Source organism: Eleginops maclovinus, chromosome 16, assembly GCF_036324505.1.
Source record: "Eleginops maclovinus isolate JMC-PN-2008 ecotype Puerto Natales chromosome 16, JC_Emac_rtc_rv5, whole genome shotgun sequence".
In the NCBI taxonomy this organism is placed as follows: Eukaryota; Metazoa; Chordata; class Actinopteri; order Perciformes; family Eleginopidae; genus Eleginops; species Eleginops maclovinus.
The window spans coordinates 18,060,669-18,082,095 of NC_086364.1; the positions used below are offsets into that span (position 1 = coordinate 18,060,669).

The window sequence follows — 21,427 nt, forward strand, 5'->3', positions numbered from 1 at the left end:
ATCTTGTGTTATTTAAATGTTGGCAAAAAACATTATTATTTTATAGTCAATTTGCATCACAATGTGGGGTGAACCTTGGGGTGCTGTGCTCTCTGTGTTTTGTCTCCTTATTCCTGCCTGTTAGCCTCAGCTGATAAAGGTGTTAAAGTGCTTTGTCTGTTTTATCTTGTCAGGCTGAATGTGGATTATTCTCTCAGAACCAGCTAAATACACGAGACCGGGGGGAGAAATCTTGAGAATCGGTTTGGGCAAACTGCTGTGTCACCTCATGGCTGCAGCAAATGTCTTTGTCAATTCTCCGGCCGTAACTTCAAATAAATCTTCAGAGTAAATCTCCAGCTCTTCTGCGTCTCATTGTGTTTCGACTCCATGAAGTATCCATTACAGTCACCATGTGAACTGTATCGACCCTATGAGGAATAGCTGCTGTGATGCAAAGGCTGATAAGGATCTAAACAGACCACCAAACTTCAAAATGAATTGATATGTATTTTTTTACACAATTCTACAACAATTCTATTCATGTTTGGACATATTTTGGCATTACCCCCCCACCCAGATTTTGATTTAGTGTGAGTGTTAAGCATTAAGAGTCTCATTAGAGTTTAAAGCCAGTTATTTTATACCTGGGATCAATTTTACAGACTTATTTCTTTTCCCAGGGAGTTATGGTCACAGAAGGCTGTTGTGACCTTAAACATCAGATGTATATTCTATTCTGAAGAACAATCTGCAAGATCTCAAATAAAACCTTTATCTCTGTTGAATGAATCTGTGTTTCAGGTCATATGAACTGTAGGAACCAACATATTTTATTAGTTAATAACAGGTGCAGACTGGTGAACTCTGCAGCCTTCACGCTGGGAGTGTCAATGTGCTTTTTGTTCCAAGAGAAATATAATTGCTCAGGCCGTGTCTAAATGTTGGCATAACAAAGGTCAGAGCTTTTGAACCCATGCACTTCTGGACCGCACATATCTCCTCATAAACACATTACTGTCTAATATTTCCCGGTGACCCAGAATCAAAAGGCTTCCAGTATAGCTAGGAATAAACCGTCTCAGGAGAAGGTTAAAATAATTTATAGACTGTTTATAATAGTTTTTAGCAGTCCATCCATTGGACCAGCCGGGGAAAAAAAGATTCCCCATTAAGAGGCCCTTCTGCTGATCTGACCATGCATGTGGGCCGCTGCCCGGTAGAGAGGTAGAGGCATTAAACAGGCGCAGCAGCTGTCCAGGACTCAGCGAGAGCAGCAGGGCTCAGACTTAGCACTGAGGGGAGAGGGAGTAGCACCAAGGCTGGCTGACTGTTTGTGTGGGGATAGGGTTACCTCAACCGGAGCCTACACCCATGGAAAAGGAGGTCAGAGGTTAAAAGTTGTGCATACATGGGCCTAATGTGTTGATTGCACAATGAGGCCGTGTGTTTCGGCCATGAAGGAGAGGACGTGAACCTTCCCTGCCCCGGTGTGTGTGCTGGGAGCAGGTTGTACAAGGTTGGGATGAATTAATGTCCCGGATATGTGCAAGCTTAAGCAATTAAAGATGGAGGACATGGAGCAGGTGGACTTACTTACAATCTAACCTTTACGCAGCACATGAAGGACAATGGAGTATCACACTTTCACACAATGGCATACCGGAGCTGCCTGCAGCCTCGATTCAGCTCAGTGACATGTGGCATGCCTGTCAATGACAAGAGTGAAAAGCATACTGTTAAATATAATAGCTTCAGCTTTACTTGCTTGATCTTAACTTCCACCAGGGAACTGCTGTCAGATGCAGGATTATTCAAACACCTATGCTATATAACTTGCATAAATAATGACCTTTCCCCAATAATATCAAATAACTTTTGAATAGTTTTCAGACACAAACTGCAGGCACTCATACCTTATGCCCCAGCACAACTCTAATGAGCCTCCTACCAGAAAGTAATATGTAAAAAGACAATTGAGCCGTGAATTACTACCCTTTTTGATTAATAACTAGAAGGACTCCCAATTAACTTTATTGGAAGTTATCCAAATCGGATTAGCATTGGATTGAAGTCATAGCTTGGAAAATGTATCGACCATTCATCAATTTAAAGCACATATTGTTGAATAAATTGTGAAAATTAGCAACAGTGATCACCGGTTTGCTTCTGACTGTGCTATGTTTCATTACAAATACCTTTGATTATTACTTTTCTTGTAACATCCCAATCTTCTTGCCTTATGTATAATTGGATTGCTGATTATTGAAGCTACGGAAATTATCACCGTGTATCTGGCTGTGATGTTATCATCATAATAATGAGAATAACAGTTCTTCTTACATATACCCCTAAAACTTGTGTTCAAAATACAAATGCCTGTATTAAATAAAGAACTGAATATTTGTCAACTCAATTGTCCTAAACATTTGTTATTTTTCTGCCTTGAAACTTAATAAGAAATATACTCCAATAAATAAATTATGATGTTCTTTTATAGGTAAAACTTCCCAGCGAGTAAAAAGCCCCGCTTTACCACATGCAACATTACAAATATGACACATTAATGCATCAACATATAAGATTCTGTTATGGGCCATTCTGCAAGATGAGGTCATTGTCTTTAGTTATGTTTATTTGTTGCAATTACTCATTTACTAGAATTTGAATGCACGAATCTTTACTGGTTGTTTGTACCAGTGATTTCATCCCAATGACTTTGCTCTAAATCAATCCACTGCCATCATAAACTTTCCTGTGACGGTTTGAGGTGGAATCCCAGATAAATTTAGGATAACTACGGGATGGCTGAAAAGATCCCTCACACTCATCTGCAGGGGTGAGATAGATAGAGTCTAGACGATGACCTCATTGCTGCATCTGAAGACCACAATCAGCACTGGCCCCATAAGGCCAAGTCAAAGCGAGGATTTTCCCAGAATGCATGTCACGGGGGTCAATATGCTAATTTTAGCACAGCAGCCAATAGCAGTGGAGGAGTAGTGCTCCAGATACGGGAGGAGCGGGATCGGGTTTCGTGGCGGGGACATGAACAGCGTACATGCCGTAATAAAGAGCGAGGACTATGCTGGGCCTGTAAAACACATCCATCACTCTCTTACAGTATGTACAAAACCAAACCACTTTAACCAGTTACCACACCACTGGCACCATGAGAAGAGCTGGACATACATATTAAGATACAAACAGTGTCTCTAGACCTCTCTCTGGAGGGCCCTAAACATAATGAGCAAGAGATAATACATCTCAAAATGCAACAATTACTGACATTTCATGCCTTTTTTGCCAACAAATAGTGACAAAACTGTAAGCTCCGAGAGGGGAAAAGTAGACAATTACCCCGGATATTTTACAAAATGTAGGATTTCATTCAAATTCATAACATTTGAAAGTTGATTTGAAAAAAACTCTTCTCATATTTCATCAGCCATGTGCTTGTCCCTCCGTGACTAAATGATGGATGTTTGACCCAGATTGGAATTTACTGTCAGTGCAAACAATTATATTTAGAAGTAAAAAAAAGTTTTCACTATAAAGGTTTAAACTTCATTTTTATGAATTATAAAACATATCAAAGTCAACAAACTAAGACAAAATTGTCTCCAAAAACCAGTGAGAAAGCACCACTGTATTGGAATAGAATCACATTCAATAGAAAATATTGAGCTCACAGTTGTGTCATGGGCACCGATCATGTGACAGTTTTACGCTGGTGGTGGGTGTCCACGTAACAGGAACCCTAAAGGTCCGTCAGGGTACATGACCTCAGCGTGGCTCTGGGAACGGTAGTAAATCCTACATCTTTCCTCTAGCAGACACAGTTAGGATCTGAAGGAAGAACAGCACCATCCTTGGGCAAAGAGTATGATTTCTCAACCGGAATGCCCTCAAAGCACCTCTCCCCCGGCACGTCTCACACACAAGAAATAGTCGGAAATTCAGAAAAGTCATAATTAATCTGAAGTTTGAAAAAAAGCCAGACATTTTGGGAAAAAGTGGCAGTAAAAAATTAATCGGATATTTCTAAAAGTCGACATTCAGAAAAACAAATCATAAATTTGAAAAAAAGTCAGATCCCTTTGGCAAAAAGTAATCTTTTGTTGAGAAAATCTGAAATTCAAAAAAAGACATTTTGGGAAAAATTCACAGTAAAAATAATAATAATGTCTGATATTTTTGCAAAGTCGACATTCAGAAAAAACAAATCTGAAATAAAAAAAAAATTGATCATTTTTTAAGAAAAAGTCTGAAATTCAATTTGGAGAAAAATAAAAATCAGAATTTTGAAAAGAAGATGATTAGGGCCACGTGAAAAAGGAGTTAGAATTTTATAGAAAATGTGATCATTTTGAAAAAATAATCAGAAATTTTGCAAAAGTTGACATGATTGACAAGATTACTGCTTGGAAAGAAAGGAAAGGAAAGGAAAACAAATTCAGATCAGGCTGTTTTTCTTCGGCCCTCTGTGAAATCACACTCCAGCAGCCTATTTCTAAAAACTCTGATAGTGTTTGAGTTGCTCAGCTGATGTTTGTGTAACACTATCAGTTCCTGCCTGATCTCTGGAGATCACAATACGTTGTTCCCTCCTGTCAAGGCCGGACTCCTGTTTGAGCGACATGATTAATAAACCATAAGTCGTGTACAATGTGGTCTTACCCTCAGAGCAGGGGTGAGTTTTCATTTTGGCACCTCAGGGCTGAAGCGGTATTCATTCATAGATGCCTAGCGGAGCCACACGAAGCAAACTTTTCTCTCTGCATGCGAACGCTTTCAAGGGCCTGGGAGAAAGGGGAAAATCCTGGAAATATTGTATCGCACATTCATGTAGCACGACTGCAGCGGTTAGTCTCAGCAGTGGAGTAGGAGGAGAGATTAGACAGTTATGTCAACTGGCGTAACGCAGCATGTACTGTATACCCAGTGGTGAAATGTAGTCAAGAACATTCACTCAGGTACATTAATTGAGTATTTTCATTTTTTGGTTCTTTATACTTCTTCTCGAACTAATAAATACATATTTACATCTAATTATACAGGACATATCCAGCAGCAGTTTATAAAGTCATTAATATGAGCTCCACCTTTACCAGCTATGATAAACACATTAATGCATCTATAATCATTAAGCATTAATTGAATATAAATTATTCTAAAATGGGCACATGTGATTAACTCTTACTTTTATTACCTATGTATATTTTGTTCTGTAACTTAAAGAGGCCCTATTTTGCATAATGTCTTGATTGGACCCTTTTTTTTAACTTCAGTAACATAGCGTCATCACTATGTAACTATCATGCTTCTATTGGCTAGCGCTCCAACACATTGTACGTGATAGGTTAGGGGCTGGACAACTCTGAGTGGTTGTCCAATCACAACAGAGCCAGTCAGCTAACCAATCACAGCAGACTGGACTCTGGTTTAAGATTATGATTAAGATTAAGATGTACCTTTCTTAATCCCGAGGGGAAATTCAATCATTTATGCAGCAACAGATTGAGAAGAGAAAAAACAGTACAGATTCACACAAAGATATGAAATACAAATACAAATAAAAAATAATATATATATTTTTTTATATATTATGTTTCAGACTGAGGGTGAAAAGAGGTGCAGCACAGGCAGTATGAGGAAAATATAGCACTTTTTAACATTAAAGCATGTAAACATGTCACAGTAGAGGAACAAAATACAAATATAAACCTGAAAATGAGCAAAACAGGGCCCCTTTAAATAAATTATGTTAAAAATGACCGAGTACTTTTACTTTTGGAACTTTTTTAAGTACGATTTTAAATACAGGACTTTTTAGAATCATTTTACAATTTACTTCGGTAATAAGTCTGAGTACCTCTTCCACCACTGTATAAGGCAGGCAGGCAGATAATGAAGATGAACAATGTGTACGTTGGTTGGTGCTAATAAAGGAGATGAAAGCGTCTGAGTCGTGGCAGGCTGTCGGTGTTAGCTGTGGTGTCAGGTGTTTCAGATTCCCACATGGATCCGATCTGCTGTTTCCTGTCAAAACGCAGATCCTCATAATCCACACTGTCGACAGCAGTTGCTGTGAACTGAGTGAACCTTATGTATGGAAGCACTCACATTCACATCCAGAGCTGTACATATGTAATTACGCTTCATGCCCGAGAACACCTGCTGATGGGGGTAGAAATTAGATTTTGACACCCACAGGTCTTTGAAAGAGGTCAGACAATTTCTAAGGTCAGGGAAAAAAGTCATTTAAATAAAAAAACAATTATTTAAATAATTTTAAATTAAGACAAAGATAAAAATCATCTGAATGCTTTGCACTCATTTAGAAATACCTGCCAGCATTGCAACCATTGGGACCGATTTCAAAAGGTCAGCTCAAACAAAATGTCATGTTAATGATAATCTAACACTAGAGCGGAAATAGCCAGGCATTTGAGAGGAGAGTTGGGTAAAATTTGAATTATGAAAATTCGTTTAACAAATCAAACTTCTGACTTAGTTCTGGGAAATTGTGACACTTTATTTTTAACTAGTGATGACAGATACAGGCCACGTGAGCCTCGTGTGAGTCACAAGACTTAACAAAAGTGAAGTTGTGATCAAAATGTATGCCAAGTTTGTAAATGGCTGCAGTCCGTGCAAAGGTTGCAGAAGTAATGGACAGGAAGTAGGCCATAACCATGCAATATGCAAGATCTATGCTCGCCTTTTCCTGTCAACTGTGCAACTCTTGTCCTCCCTGTTTGACAAAGCATATATTTATAAAAAGAATAACCTAAACCTGTATAACACCTTTCAAGCCAACTTAAATCTGACTTGTTTTTTGAGATGTAAGGTCAATAGAGCTCATTCATACTAAATAAAACTCATTTCTGAGTTAAAAAAGGCAAACATATTGAATGATTGTACAAATTTGATCCTGGAAGACCACATATGCATACATTTAAATAAAACACAGAACTTAATTAAACTGATTATGTTTTTTTTCTTGTATATTATTTATCTGGCATAAACACAAAAACATTTAGAAATGTGGCAAATTTGACCCAAGGACAACAGGAAGGATAATTCCATGCAATTGGCATGACAGTATCCAGAAAAATGTTGCCAAAGCCTCACAATACAGTTTGTCAAAGTGTTTAACAATACACAAGAACAGTAATATGAACATTACCACAATAGATAAATAATGGAAATATATATATACCATCTATAAGTTTAGAGATCATCGTATGCATGTTCCTGTACTGAGCCTCACGTTGTGGCAGGTCAACACTTTGTGTCACTGAGTCTGTACTTGGTTTGAATCTGTCCCTGCTTTCCCCCTGACAGTAAAAAAAGTATTCTGCAAATTAATAATCTCAAATAACTTTGCTGTCTTCTTTCCCCTGTTCCTAATAGGTTTGTCTACATTGCTTTATTATTTAGCTTCCTCTTATTGTCATTGTTGTTGTTGTTGTTGTTGTGGGACTGGTGTTTCTGAGAGGAGAGGGGAGCCTCAACACAAATTGACATCATGTTCTGAACTAAAAGCTTCCTGGAAGTCTCTTCAGTCCGATTTGTTCATTATTAATGTGCGTTATACTCCTCTGCTGCTTTGACTTTAGCCAGAGATTCGCCTTTGAAACATATCCGGTGTGTTTGCGACCTTGGATTAATACACGTTATGTCATTCAATTAAAGCTCTGATTATGGGAAATGAAACTGATATCTGTGATGAACAGATGCTGTGGCAAAACAGTGATGAGTCCTACTTGCAGTGAGCCAGATCACAGCCAGATGGCACTAAGTTTCTACACAGCGCTGTCTTCTAGCAGGCTAAACACAAAACACTGAAGCTCACACAGCTTATGAATGCACTTTGTCAGTTCTCTGGCCACTTCAAAGACATCTCTCACTATGCAGATCCTGTCAGCGCTGACACCAGTGGAAGGATATAGATTTCGATGCTTTTTCCTTTTTGGCCTAAACACACTTCCTCTCTCTTGTCTCAGGGTACAAAAACTACCAGAGAATGTGAGACAAACACTTCACATAACAAAAACTATTTATTTTGCTCTTCAAAGACAAAGCAAGTGAATTTACAGTGTGGGATGTTCCTCGCAAAGCCTTACAGAAAGTACATGAATCCTTAGCACTGTTTGAGGTCTTTCAGAATAAAAGACTCCTAAAAACAAAAAGGGAATAAATATTGTTGATGCTCAGTTAGCACTCTGGCATTGGGTCAGGGATTCCTTCCCCGTGGTCAGCAATGGGGATTTGAACGCTGTCGTCAATCTCGTCTAAGTAGTCATCCTGGACAGTGGGGTGGTCACCATGGTTACCCTGGTCAGCACTGTGACGGTGATGCGTATCGTGATTCAGCTCTGCATACTCCAACGACCCCTGAGAAGAGCGACAGAGAGCTGGATCACCAAACTGCTACTGGCTGAAAGGTGTCTGCATGGCAATCAGGTCTGTGTTTATGGTAATCTTGTTTGTCTTAAACAGATTAAGAAGTGAGAATATACAGATAAACAAACACCTAGTTTCAGGGCTTTAAGAAAATCTGTTTTGCACTCATATTTGATGGTGAGACAGAAACAATAAAATACATTTTTAACTTTGAAATAATTAGAAAATAAGATCAGACAGGATAAACCTTAACTGATCCCCGAAGGGAAATTAAGGTATTAAAGCAGAAACAGGAAAATAAGAATAATAAGAAGATAAGAAATAAGACGATAAAAATATAACTTAGAAAATAATAATAATTACAAAATAAATAAAAATAAAAATACATAAATAATAATCATCATAATAATTGAAATTGAAAAAGATAATTAAACATATTTAAAAATAAATAATAACAAATTGCAGTTATTTCCAGAACATTTACGTCAGTATCAATAAATTATGAAAAAGGTGAAAAGCAATTTTAAAAAACAAATTGAATTTGAATTTATTTGAATGTTCAGTTTCGTCTCTACAAACTGTGCTCAACAAATTCACGAGTGTGCATCTACTTGTTTTGTAATGTGTGCATGAACTATAAGTGTGACGTGTGTTTGCACTTACACCATCAGCCTGCTCTGGAGCACCTGCAGAAACAAAGGCAGAGGACGAGTAGTGAGAGATTAAGGGGCTTGTAACCCATCAACAATGCCAACATACCAGGAAACTGTGAGCTTATCATGTAGCACAGATTCACACTAGCATGCACAGTCTTTATCGAAAATAAAGTCTCATTTTAAAGCACAAAACAGCCCATAATGTTGTTTCCCTTCACTCGTGCTGCATCATTGTTTGTTTCCCTACAGCTGACATTCAAACCGTTAGGATTTATTAGGAGCCAATGGCCCGAACAATGGACGAGATTTTCCCCTTGAGCGTGGAACAATGGAGCGCGTTGCTCACTCAGTCTGAGCGGATGTACACACTGTTTGGCTTTGATTGTTAGAACAGGAAGTTCTCTTTGACGAAAGCAGGAAGTGGACACCTGGAGACTGGGCCTTGTGTTTTAATGGGACATTCTTGCACTAACAATGCAGATGTTTACAGTTAGGGCTGATCCTGTTTCCTGGCGCTTTTTTTTTCTTTTTTCAAATGTCTGCGATTGGCCTGGTTTCTCTCACCGTGTAACGTAAGTGGGATTTGAACGGAGTGCAGGATGTTAGTAGTACCTTGTTTGGATTTCCTGACTTCGCTGTACACCGTGTCTGTGCACTTCTTCACTGGAGCTGGCAACAACAAACGCATTATTATTTTGGCATTGTTTTACACTCATAATATTGAAATTCAGAGTTAGTCTCACCTCTGTCAGGGTCTGTCTGTCTCGGCTGCACTTCAGTGTATCGAGGTTCTGGCAGCTTTTCTGGAGCGGTCACAATACTCTGGTCCTCAGACTCTGCAGTACGAAACAGTAGCAAGTTAAAAGTTAAACATCATAGTATTTGTAATCAAATCAAACAGTATTGCATTCAATTAGGTTATATTGCAATACACAATTTAACAGTGGTTACTTTTCTTTTTTAAGTTTATATTTTTTTCAGTGAAACAAGGCAAGACAGAACCTAGTATATTGGTTGACATTGCAGGATGGAGGCTGTGAATCATACATACATTGTCTCATTGGTGTACCACATGTGTATCAATACGCAGCTGAAAATAGTCCCGAGAGATATAATATCTACTCCCATTTGAGTAACAATTGCTATGAAATTTAGTGCACATGTTGCTCTTAATTAGGCATTTGTTGACAAGTTAAAAAACGTTTTAACACTCTCACCTGAGCCTGATGCATGTTCGCTCCAAACACTCTTTCCTATCATGCCTGGGGTGACTAAATAGAGACATACAATAACAGTATCAATAGTTATTTTAAATCTAGAGCACTTCTTTCATGCTTTAAAAACAAAGAAAATGTTTGAATTGTTTTACAAGACCATTATTTTATCTTGAATTTTGAAGCTCAGTATTTATATCAACAGACTTCACCATTAGCAGTGTCATTGACCTCCACCTGGGTGAGGCTCAGCCGCTCCGCCTTGGTGCTGGCCGACTTCCTGAGAAGAAATGGACGCAAAATACAATCAGATTTTTTATAACAGGAAACTGTACGGGCGTCACCTTACCACATAGTTTTGCTTCTGAAATGTCTTGCCCTTAAACACACCGATGTTTGATAAGAATATGAGCAATGTTACTCACACTGACAGCTCGCCGGTTCTCCTCCTCTTGAACAGGAGCAGACGTCTTTTAAAGACCAGGATGAAGATCAGTGCCAGTATCAGAAGGATGCAGATGATGATGACACCAACGATAAGACCTTTCTTCCAGACAGCTATCTTCACTGCAGATCATTAAACACAGAACCTCAAACATTTCCTCCTAATATAGTTTACTTTTCAAGTCTGGCTATCCATGTTTAATCATTTCAATCCCTGATAGTCTCTGAGATGAGAGTGAAGCTGGATGCCGACAACGTGAAGAATTGTAAAATATAGCTCCTACTTTAAGTATTTACAATTTAATTTAATATTTTTTTAAGTAATATGTGGTATTAACCTAAAACATCAAATTTGCCTGATAAAATAAAAATGTTGCTAAAAGAAATACACCATGACCTCGATTTGTAAAAGTCTGATAACAAGCTAACAATGTGCAAAACAAAATCCTTGTTCTGAATTGAAAAATAAAAACCTAAAAGGGTTTCAAATTGTAGCTGCTTTACCAACGCTCAAAATAACGTCACATAAATGTGCATAAATGCAGCAGCAACATTATAGTCTATAGAAATTGAAATCGACATACTGTGTAACTTTAAAATGACATAATTTCCCAAAAAGCACTTCTATTTCTGGCATTGTGTTTGGTGTGACAAAACCTTGACACTCTTAATCTCATGATGGTACCCACAAAGATAGACATACACAAATCACACCCTTGACCATCATTTCTGCTAACATCTCTACTAACTCAAGTTCAAACCCACCTTTGATGGTGATAGTGAGGCTCTGTTTGGTTTCGTTGGCCTGGTTGGTGCTCTCACAGTAGTATCCCCCTCGATGCTCCCCTTGGACATTGCTGATATTGTGGGATCCTTCCAGTTTGTTGAAGGTCTTGGAGGCGAGAGCGCTCTCCGTCTCAGTGTGGTACCAGGTGAAGCTGACGGGGAGAGTGCCTCTCTGCACGGAGCAGAAGACAGTTAGGTCCTGTCCCTCAGAGATGTCCCCCGGGCCGGGCAGCATGGTCAACACTGGTTTTGAGACAGGCTCTGCACGAGATAAAATGTGAAGTTAGTCCTACACAGAGGCGGAAGAAGTACTCAGATCTTTAACTTAAGTAAAAACACTTGTTACCAGTAAAAGTCTTTCATTATAAATTGTATTTACGTAAAAGTACAAAAGTAGTGGCATTAAAAGTAAGTATGAAAAGCAAAAGTAATAATTTCCAGTATGGCCCTATCAGATTTAAAAGTATTACATTTTAAAATAATGCATTAATGTCAATGTTCCCTTTGACAGGTTGGGATTATGCTGCGTATCTTAACCTATAATAATACATCATGCTTTATTCTGTATTATAAATCCAAACTGGCAAAGTAGCTAATAACTACATTTGTAGTGGAGCAAACATTAAAACATTGCCTCCAAAATGTAGTAAAGTTAAATTATACAATAGCATATGTTAGAAATAATCAATATATTGAAACGGAACATTAAAAGATAATTCACTGTTTCTGGACGGATCAATTCGGTAGTATTACCGGATGTTGTTTTTAGCCTCAGATAGCATGTAGCTAATATTGTATTGCATATATGAGTAGAGGGAGATGGACGCGTGGAGTTACATACTAAACACACCGCCTCTACCTCTCACTCATTGATGCTGCAATAAAACTATTGCATGTTTAATAACTGATAAACCTCAGAAGGATTGCATAATAGAATATCGTAGGTGAGAGCTTCAGGACATCACTAACAAGATGGCGACGGTGACGTCATAAGAGGACCCGCCCCCGAAGACATCAGCCTATAGAAGAATCCGGAGAACCCCATGTGACAAGCGGCCAACAGGATCCAGCCCCCCGCTACCAACCAATGAGAGCACGAGACCGGAGCACGTCTTATTTCGAAGTTGTTTTTGTATGGCCGGAAAGGGATGGTTCTATAAAACATGTTTGTATTGTGAAATCGATCTCTCTTTTATTCCGGACCGGCAGACAGTAACTGCTGATGAGTTCCACTCAGTCAGCGGCCTGTGGACACGTGTACCGGGCTATTGAGCCACAGCTGTGAAACTTTTGTAAAACCTACTGCTGCATCCTTTTATTAAATACTCCTTTTGAAACTTATAAGAGGGGCTTCACTTCGTTTCTTTTAAATCGACTCATGGGCTTCGAATAAAAGAACATTTCTTACACATAACTCGAAATTACTCAAGTGAAGTACCTCAAATGGTACTTACGAACAGCAGTTGAGTAAATGTACTTCTCCACTGGTCCTACAGCCTACAATGCCAACATGAACTTGTTTGAATGAGTCGTCCCCCAACTCACCTATGATGTCTGAGCGCAGCAGCTGCAGGCCTAGCACCACCTCTGGATGTCTGCTGTGACTGTTCTTTGCATGGCACAGAAAGTTTTTGAGTTCTGAAGTCTTGTAGATGGGGGGGCAGTTAAAAATGGCGCGCTCTCCCGGCATGTTCACCACGAGGACCTCGGGCAGCATCTCGGGGTGGCGCAGGGTGTAGGTGATGGGCAGGGTGCCGTTGTCGCTGTGGCAGAGCAGCCGGAAGCGCTTTCCCAACACCAGCGTCCTCCCCACCACACTCAGCATGGGTGTGGAAACAGGAACTGGGGACATGATAATCAGCCAGTTAGTCAGTGCAACAGAAAGGAACATGACACAGATAAACAAGAGTTAGGAGCTGTGCCTTCAGAACTGTGAGGAGATACTTAGGAGCTATAAACGCTAAAGTCAGCTCAGATAAAAAAGCAAGGTGGGGTGGTGCTGCACAAGATAACAGCATATTGTATTGTTGCACTGTTTCCTCTCCATGCGCACAGTCAAGAGCACTAGAAGAATACTACTGGTACTGCTACTACTAATATTACTACTGCCACTACTACTACTACTACAACTACAACAACAGCTACTACTACTAATATTACTACAGGGGATACAACGACTACTTCTACTTAAATATCTACTGATATTACTACTAATAATAATATTACAGCTACTACTACCATTCCTCTTTTATTACTATGTCTACTACAGCTACTACTTAAATTACTATTACTGCTACTACTACTAAAATGACTACTGCTGCTACTACTACTATTACTAATATTACTACAGCTTCTACTACTACTACTTAAATTACTACTGCTACTACTACTACTACTTAAATTACTACTGCTACTACTAGTACTACTACAGCTACTTTTACTACTACTACTAAAATGACTACTGCTGCTACTACTACTATTACTATTACTAATATTACTACAGCTTCTACTACTACTACTTAAATTACTACTGCTACTACTAGTACTACTACAGCTATTACTACTTCTAATATTACTACTGCTACTACTAGTACTACTACAGCTATTACTACTTCTAATATTACTACTGCTACTACTAGTACTACTACAGCTACTTTTACTACTAGTACTAAGATGTAATAATAAACAATGTATTAAAATAATAAAAACATGCTACTATTTATAACTGTACAACTTCACCTACAAAAGGTCCTTAAATATCAATGATGTTACATTTTTGTAGGTGCTTCGTCCAAATAAAATATCTGCAGATTGTATTAAAATGTCCTCTTTCTCTAACTCCAAACCAGCAGCATGCTCAACTTCCCGCATGTGATGACTCACCTTTGACCTTAACAACAACTGTTTGGCTTTCTTTTATAAAGCTGTGTGTGAGGGAAGAGGCGTGGGCTTTGCAGGTGTAGTTGCCGTTAACAGAAGGCTGCGCCACAGTCCTGTAAGTGTCTGAAGAGGCGATTTTGACGGTATGTTTGTAGATGGAGAACCGGATGCTTGCATTGGTGATCTTCTCGGGAACATAAACGGAGACGGAGCAGGTCAGCTGGAAGCGGTCTCCCTCAAAAATGTCTACGGGCTTCACTGTCAGCTGTGGCTTTGAAAACAGCTCTGTTGAAGAGGGAGAGTAAAAAATAGCATTATGCTACACTGTGTTAACGAGATGATAGATTTAAATAACTAAATGTCATATAAGTTATCTCACAACTAACAGTTATACAGTCCTTGCCTTTCACTCTGATGGTTTTATAGGTTTGTTTTTGCACATTGCCCCACTCTGCCTTGCACACAAGCTCCCCAGAGTCGCCTTCTTGTGCGGTGAATCGATGACTGAGGCCGACCGGGGCTTGCTTAAGGATCGTCCTGTCTCTTGTCAGGAAAACGTCAACATTCTGAGGTGGATTGATCACTTTGCAGACCACCTCTATGACCTCCCCCTCATAGACGTCAGTGGAGGGCAGCACATTCATGATTGGTATAATGTAGAGTTCTGCAAGACACAACCACACACAAGAGTCAATCACACAAGTTTATTTTATCAATCTGATTTTCTTTGGAGACATAGCAGACCAATCACCTCTGACTATCATTGTAATGCTGTTGCTGCTGTTGGAGCGTCTGACCCCAGAAACTAAATTGACCTCATAGTCACAGTACAGGAGGCTGTCTCCAATCCCCCTCAGGATCAATGTGGTCTCTGCAGAGTTCCCGGTGGGTGCTAGCTTCTTTATACTCTGAACGTTTCCATTCCTTAATCTCTGGGAAAAGTGGAAGATGAGGGATCCTTTCTCCTCCGGAGCGCTGCAGGATGCAGTGAACTCCTCATCCGCATAGGGAGAAGTGTTACTCAAATACAGGATAGGGGTCTGCAGGCCTGAGGAGAGGAAAAGTCAATAGCAGGGTGAAAATAAAGTAATAATCTACATACTGATTGTATTTGCTCGGATATAATAGTTTGAACTGCCCGGGAATGAGGTGTGTGATAATGCAGTATTATCTGAACTTTCTCAAATTACCACCAACAATGAGGATCTGAAGTGCCATATGCATAAGTGTGTGTGTTATAGCCCAATCACTGAATAACTTCCATAGTTGGCTTTAAATCAAAGGACCTTTTTTTTCATGCAGTAGGAAAATAATTCCATTTCTGATTATAGATACCCTTATAAAATAAATTCTACTGTTCAAAATGTGAATGCCAACAGCTTGGTTTGTTTTAAACGCAATAAAAAAGCCTCACAACCTTGTTCCTGCAGTTTCTATAGAAAAATGGTTGCTCATTTAGTTCATATGGCTCCCACCAACTGTCCGACATGAGAGTTTCCTAGAATAAAACCAAGGACGCATTTAAAGAATCGTGGCGTTCTTCAAGGCATAACTTTACAAAATAAAACCCAAGCAATAATGGTCACTGTGATGGATATTAACTCAACAATATGCTTATACAGTATGCTTCCTGCAGAAAAGAAGAAGGAAAGAAGTCTTCTGTCATGGCTGGCAGTAGAATGCATTATTCATCAAATGTGAAGAAAAAAAACCTTGGGTATGCCCAACTTTTAAAACTTTCCCCAAACGTGTCGATATATGGGTGAATTTCAGGTACATTATCACGTTTCACATCATATTCCCAGACACAAGCAATAATATCGAACAAATCTAACAAATTACAAATAAATAAACCCTAGCTCTACCTTTGACGTCGAGTTTTTGTCTGAGGCTGGTTCTGCTCTTGTTCTTCACTGCGACTTGACACTCATAAATCCCAGAGTCAGCAGCCCGGGCTGGGTTGAGTTCATACATGAAGGAGTCCGCTGTGGTGGTGGACGAGTTGATGACAACGTCATCTCGGCGGAGCAGAAAACTTTGTGTCAGGTGAGGGATTCTGTCATGGCTGACTCTGACCTGGCAACGCAGGGTCACAGGTGTCCCGCTCTGAACGGGGCTGCGGGGTAGGATTGTGAGGCCGACGGTGTCTATAGTGTATGCTGTGAGTACAAATACACACACAAATAGGGACACTTACATGAAATAAATAATAAAGACTGCATGCTTCGTTTTTAAAACCAACGTCACATAATAATACAATACAACAGTCTGGGTCTATTATTCTCTCCACAATAAAGGTGTTGTCTGAAGGAAGGCGCTCCCCGACCTCCAGTCTACTGCACAGTAAGCAGAAGCGGCTAAAGGAAGGAAAAAGCTTAAACAAACAGCGTCTGACCCTCTCATCCCCCGTGGGAGAGCAGTGTTGATTTATCCCAGCTTTGCTCTCCTTTAGCAACAACAGCACGGTGTACCCTGCCTCTACAGCCACCAAACAATCAACTTACTCCACATCCTGGTGCTATTGGTTTGGGCTCACTGATGTACAGTAGAGCAACAGAGGCAGTGAACGACTTTACGTTCTCCATCATTTCCTGTTTAAGTCAAAGTCCACTTTATTGTCAAAGTTTCCACATGTGTTATACATACAGAACATTGAAATACCGTTTCTGGCAGTCCCACAGTGCAAATATAAAAGAACATATAACATAAAAAGATAAGAGCCTAGAAAAAAAAAGGGTGGTTAAAAAGGGGTATACAAAAGAAAACCTAAGTAATATATACATATGTTCGACACCATCAACACAGTTTGACGGTAGTGCAAGTAGTTTTTTTGTGCAAAAAATACTTTGTGCAAAGTACATTTTCAGTAGCAGCGGAAAATAGAAAGTGACTGGTGCTGGATGAGGGACGGGTGTGTGAGGGAGGGGGATTAATGTCCTGGTACATTTCCATTGACGCAGCGGGGAAAGGTGGGTGGGACGGAGGGTGGAGAGGTCAGGGGAGAGATGGGAGCGGGGGTAGAGGGAGATGAGAGAGGGGGAGAGAGAGGGAGGGACGGAGAGAGGGGGAGCGAGAGGAGAGAGGGAGGGAGAGAGGTAGGGAGGGAGGGAGGAGAGAGAGACAGGGAGGGAGAGAGAGGATTGAGGGAGGGACGGAGGATAGAGAGAGAGCGAGAGAGGGAGGGAGGGAGAGAGTGACAGGAGAGAGGGAGGGAGGAAGAGGGTTCAGCATCCTGACCGCCTGGTGGAAGAAGCTGTTCCTCAGCCTGGTGGAGCTCGAGCGGAGGCTGCGGAACCTTCTCCCTGAAGGCAGGAGGCTGAAGTTACATTTAATGAGTTACATTAAATCTGGGGTTGTTTTTTGAAAACCTGGACAAGAGTGTTATTTCAAATCATATTAAAGTACCATGCTTTCTGTAGAAATAGTATACAAAGAGAAACAGTTCATTCAAAGCTGTGGAAAAAAAGCTTAGTCAAACTTACATTTTTCACATGAAGGTATTGCACTTTTAATGAATAGTTATTTTTCTTCTTGTTGATTTAGATTAAAAGATGTAAACCACTCTGCATGCTTAACAACTCAGTAGCTGGATAGCGTAGCTTAGCATAAAGAGTGGAAACAGGGTGAAACAACCAGCTTAAAATTTAAGGCTCACAAACTAACATGTCAGTCCTATTTTGTACAAGTATAACAATTATAATTTGCTATTTGAGCTTTAGAGGTAGTTTCCCCCCTCTTTCCAGTCATCAAGCTAAGCTAAACAAACCACATGCTGGCTGTAGTGTCACATTGAGCGGCGCACATGAGAGTGGCTTCAATTAGCTAATTTAACAAAGTGTGTTTCTCCAAAATGTCAAAATTATTTCGTTATAATAGTAACTGCCTTTGTAGCCATCTAGGACCTCCAGATGAACACTGACAACAAAAAAAACAAGAAGCATTGAGACAAATGCAGTTTGAAGGCTATGTAAATTTAGGAGGTTCATTCAAACTCATGCTGATTTGAAAGATTACCCAGCTTCACCTGTAACAGCTAAAAATAGCTTCAATAGATCTTACAAAAGACTTGAGGATCAAAGAGGCCAGCAGTGCAAGCTACAATGCCCACTTTCTGCAAAAAACAACTGTGCCAGGTAAAAATAGCATTGTTGTCTAATACAGCAAACAATGGATAACCTGAAACTGTCACAACGCTGGAGAAACTTCAACCCACTAGACCAATTATTAAACAAGAGACAAAAATAATATAGAGTACAACGTAGTTCTACTTACACAACTGTCCTCTGGTACACTGCCCTGTGTGAGGAGAGAAAGACAGAAAATACGGAAGTGAGAATCACAAGATGAGGTTCAACTGAGGGGAACATCCTTTATCCTTTGCAGCACGGCAGTGGGTCCTTACAGGAGTGCAGGAGGCTGGTGAGGAGCAGCAGCAGCATCAGGTTGGGGGGCCTGGAGTCCATCCTGAGTGATGGTGCTGGAAGATTAAAGCCCAGCTGCAGAAGGCCGCCAGACAGAGGCCAGGAGTGCAGGGAGGAGGATGAGGGAGTGCCGTAGGAAGTGAGAGGCGGAGGAACAACTTGTAGTGTTTCAGGCGGTGTTGGTGGTGAGGGGGTGTTCCTCGTCTTATCATACACAGTGCTGCTTGACTGACCAGGAAATTGCAGCTACTTCCGCAGGAATCTAGCATTTGCTGCCCATCTCAGTTTTTGTTCACTATGGATCAGAGTATTTCTTAAGTAATTTCAACAATTAAAAGACATTCTTTACCCCAAAGTTATCCTTTGATAATCTCAATCTCAAACACCAACTACCACCACTTACTTTATCCTCTCCTCATCCAGTGCTCCTGTTATAGCTGTGAGAAGAAGCTATGAGCCACTGAATCTTTTATAGGATACAAACTAAGAGATGAAAGATGAGTTATACATGATGAAGTGTTTGGTCAATAAGAGGAGAAATACACAACATAAGGGACTGTCAGATTAATTATAGCTTCATCTTCAGATATCAGTCGTGCACTTGATCCACTATCCAGTCAATGAGAAAATTAGACCTAAATAGGTAGGGATTATTGGGAGATAGGTGTAGATTAATCTTTAAACAGATATTGTTGGATGTTTCCCCTTGTCAAATCAAATGCCTCGTGCTATGGGATTTCCCTGGAAAACTCTTCTCAACAGAGTATATGTATATATATATTATTTATATAACATACTAGTGGGAATTTAGCCATTTTTTGTCCCTCTGTCACAATCACATACATATTTTAATGCTGGGAATGTGGTTGGTTTCAAACTCCAGATGTAAGCATGCAGTGGTGTGCAACATCGTGCAGTCCTCAACTGTGACCACTAAGAGCTGCTGAAGTCTAAGAGGAAAAAGGTCTGCTCTGCGGCTTTATCTGCAGAATACTCCCAGTCGCTTTCATTTGTGCCACGTTTTATAAACAACAAATGTTTTCAGGCAGTCCGCAAGAGCTTTTTTTATCTTCTACAGAGCTGCGGCAGAGGTGACCTTGATGGGAGACTGCCATGTTTTTCCAACAGATAATGAACTATTTGACTAATGCTAATAGCAGTGCAAACTATGAATGGTACCAGTCAGAAACAGAAAAATATGAGGCTATTTTCTGAAGCTTGTGTTGGTTACCAGCACACACGAAGATCTAGGTAATCCTGATCAAAGCATTTAAGCGAGGATGGTGCAACTGGCAATAGATCTATTAGAGTTCATACCGCCTCCAATAAGCTTTTAAAATACTAAAGGAAAATATAGTAGGACGTTCAAATAATGTGTCAGCTCACCATCTTTATCCAATTAGGTAAAGTTGTTTTCATTGAGACGTTCATTATGTATTCTTGAGTCCTCTCGAAGCTCATCTTCAAATCTAGGTCTGCATTAGTAATCATAACAGTACTTTGCCAAACATCTGCCACGATTTCAAAGTTTCTCTTAATATTAATTAGAAGTATGTACTCAATACACACTCTATTTTGAAAGTTGTGTTTACCGGGTCAGTATTAGGATGTTGACCATGCCAACAGGTTGTTGTCCTGCATGACACGGGTCGTCCAACAGAGTGATTGTTGTTGAGAGTGAGGATATTGCAGCCCGTCACTGCTGCCTACAGCTTTGCTCATACCCAAATCTAATCACCTCTTCATTTCCACCCAATTAGCATTTTTGACAGATCCCTAGAGAGGGTGAGAGTTTAATTGTACATCAGTAGGATACACACACAGTGGTGGGGGCAGAGTTTTGAGGCTGGTTTTGTCTCAGTTAGGGCTGGATAGTGGGAATGATGTGATAACTTGACATTATGACCTGCAATTATTTTGTCTTCGTCACATATCAGCTTGATTTCTCCTCCTTCAAAATGCACCTCACTCATCCAACTGACTCATCAGGCTGGATCATAGTATAACCTGCATGTGTTTACTGTACTTTCTGGGGATAATCCCGAAAATTTGAAGACAATTTGATTCAAGGAGACTAATTTGACTCCCAACCTCGCAGTTTAATCATTGCAGCAGTGGGAAATTGGATTTCTAAAACAGAGGGATCCCTCTGTTTCGGGCTATATGGTTGCTGAAGGTCTCACAATACATACAATTATTATTTGGGTATCAATATCAGCCTTTTGAAAACACTGCTAATAACCATTTGAAAATAACTCACATGCTTTCAATCATACTCCTCATTAAGCGTAGTTAAATCACCATGTAAAATAAACTAAACTATGCATATTTGCGGCATCTTCGGAACAGCCTTTGGCGATACAGTTTCAAACTCAACTATCACAATGTATAATTTATTTTGAATGAATGTTTTTCTTCTAAGATTTGCAAGGGGAGTCGCAAAGAAATACCTGTCAAGCGCTTGCAGGTGTTTCTCTATTGTTTGTGAAATGCTACAATGAGGGGAAGATGAAGGCGGACAAAAGGATTTTTTGACAACCACAAAAAGCAAGTAGGCTAGAGACCGTGTTTTGTCAGTCCGTCTGTCTTTGAGTCAATCATGTCTGCTTTATTTTAGTACGATGGAAAGTGCTGC

The 21,427-nt window shown here is 39.9% G+C and overlaps 1 protein-coding gene across 2 annotated transcripts; it reads right to left on the reverse strand.

Moving 5' to 3' along the window:
- Positions 1–8,032: 8,032 nt before the first annotated feature.
- Positions 8,033–18,949, reverse strand: pecam1a (platelet and endothelial cell adhesion molecule 1a). Of its 2 annotated transcripts, XM_063904494.1 has the most exons (15): positions 18,774–18,949; positions 18,644–18,667; positions 16,237–16,530; positions 15,123–15,419; positions 14,775–15,035; positions 14,375–14,656; positions 13,037–13,333; positions 11,471–11,752; positions 10,687–10,828; positions 10,474–10,541; positions 10,265–10,318; positions 9,791–9,883; positions 9,660–9,716; positions 9,055–9,077; positions 8,033–8,382 (listed from the first exon to the last, which is right to left on the reverse strand). In XM_063904494.1, exons 1-15 carry the CDS (start codon positions 18,832–18,834, stop codon positions 8,203–8,205), a joined length of 2,415 nt encoding a protein of 804 aa, XP_063760564.1. In that variant the 5' UTR covers positions 18,835–18,949; the 3' UTR covers positions 8,033–8,202. The 2 variants fall into 2 exon arrangements, 1 of the variants encoding a protein (XP_063760564.1); XR_010167677.1 differs by lacking the exons at positions 8,033–8,382; positions 9,055–9,077 and having other exon boundaries at positions 9,664–9,716; positions 10,474–10,537.
- Between the last annotated feature and the right edge of the window lie 2,478 nt (positions 18,950–21,427).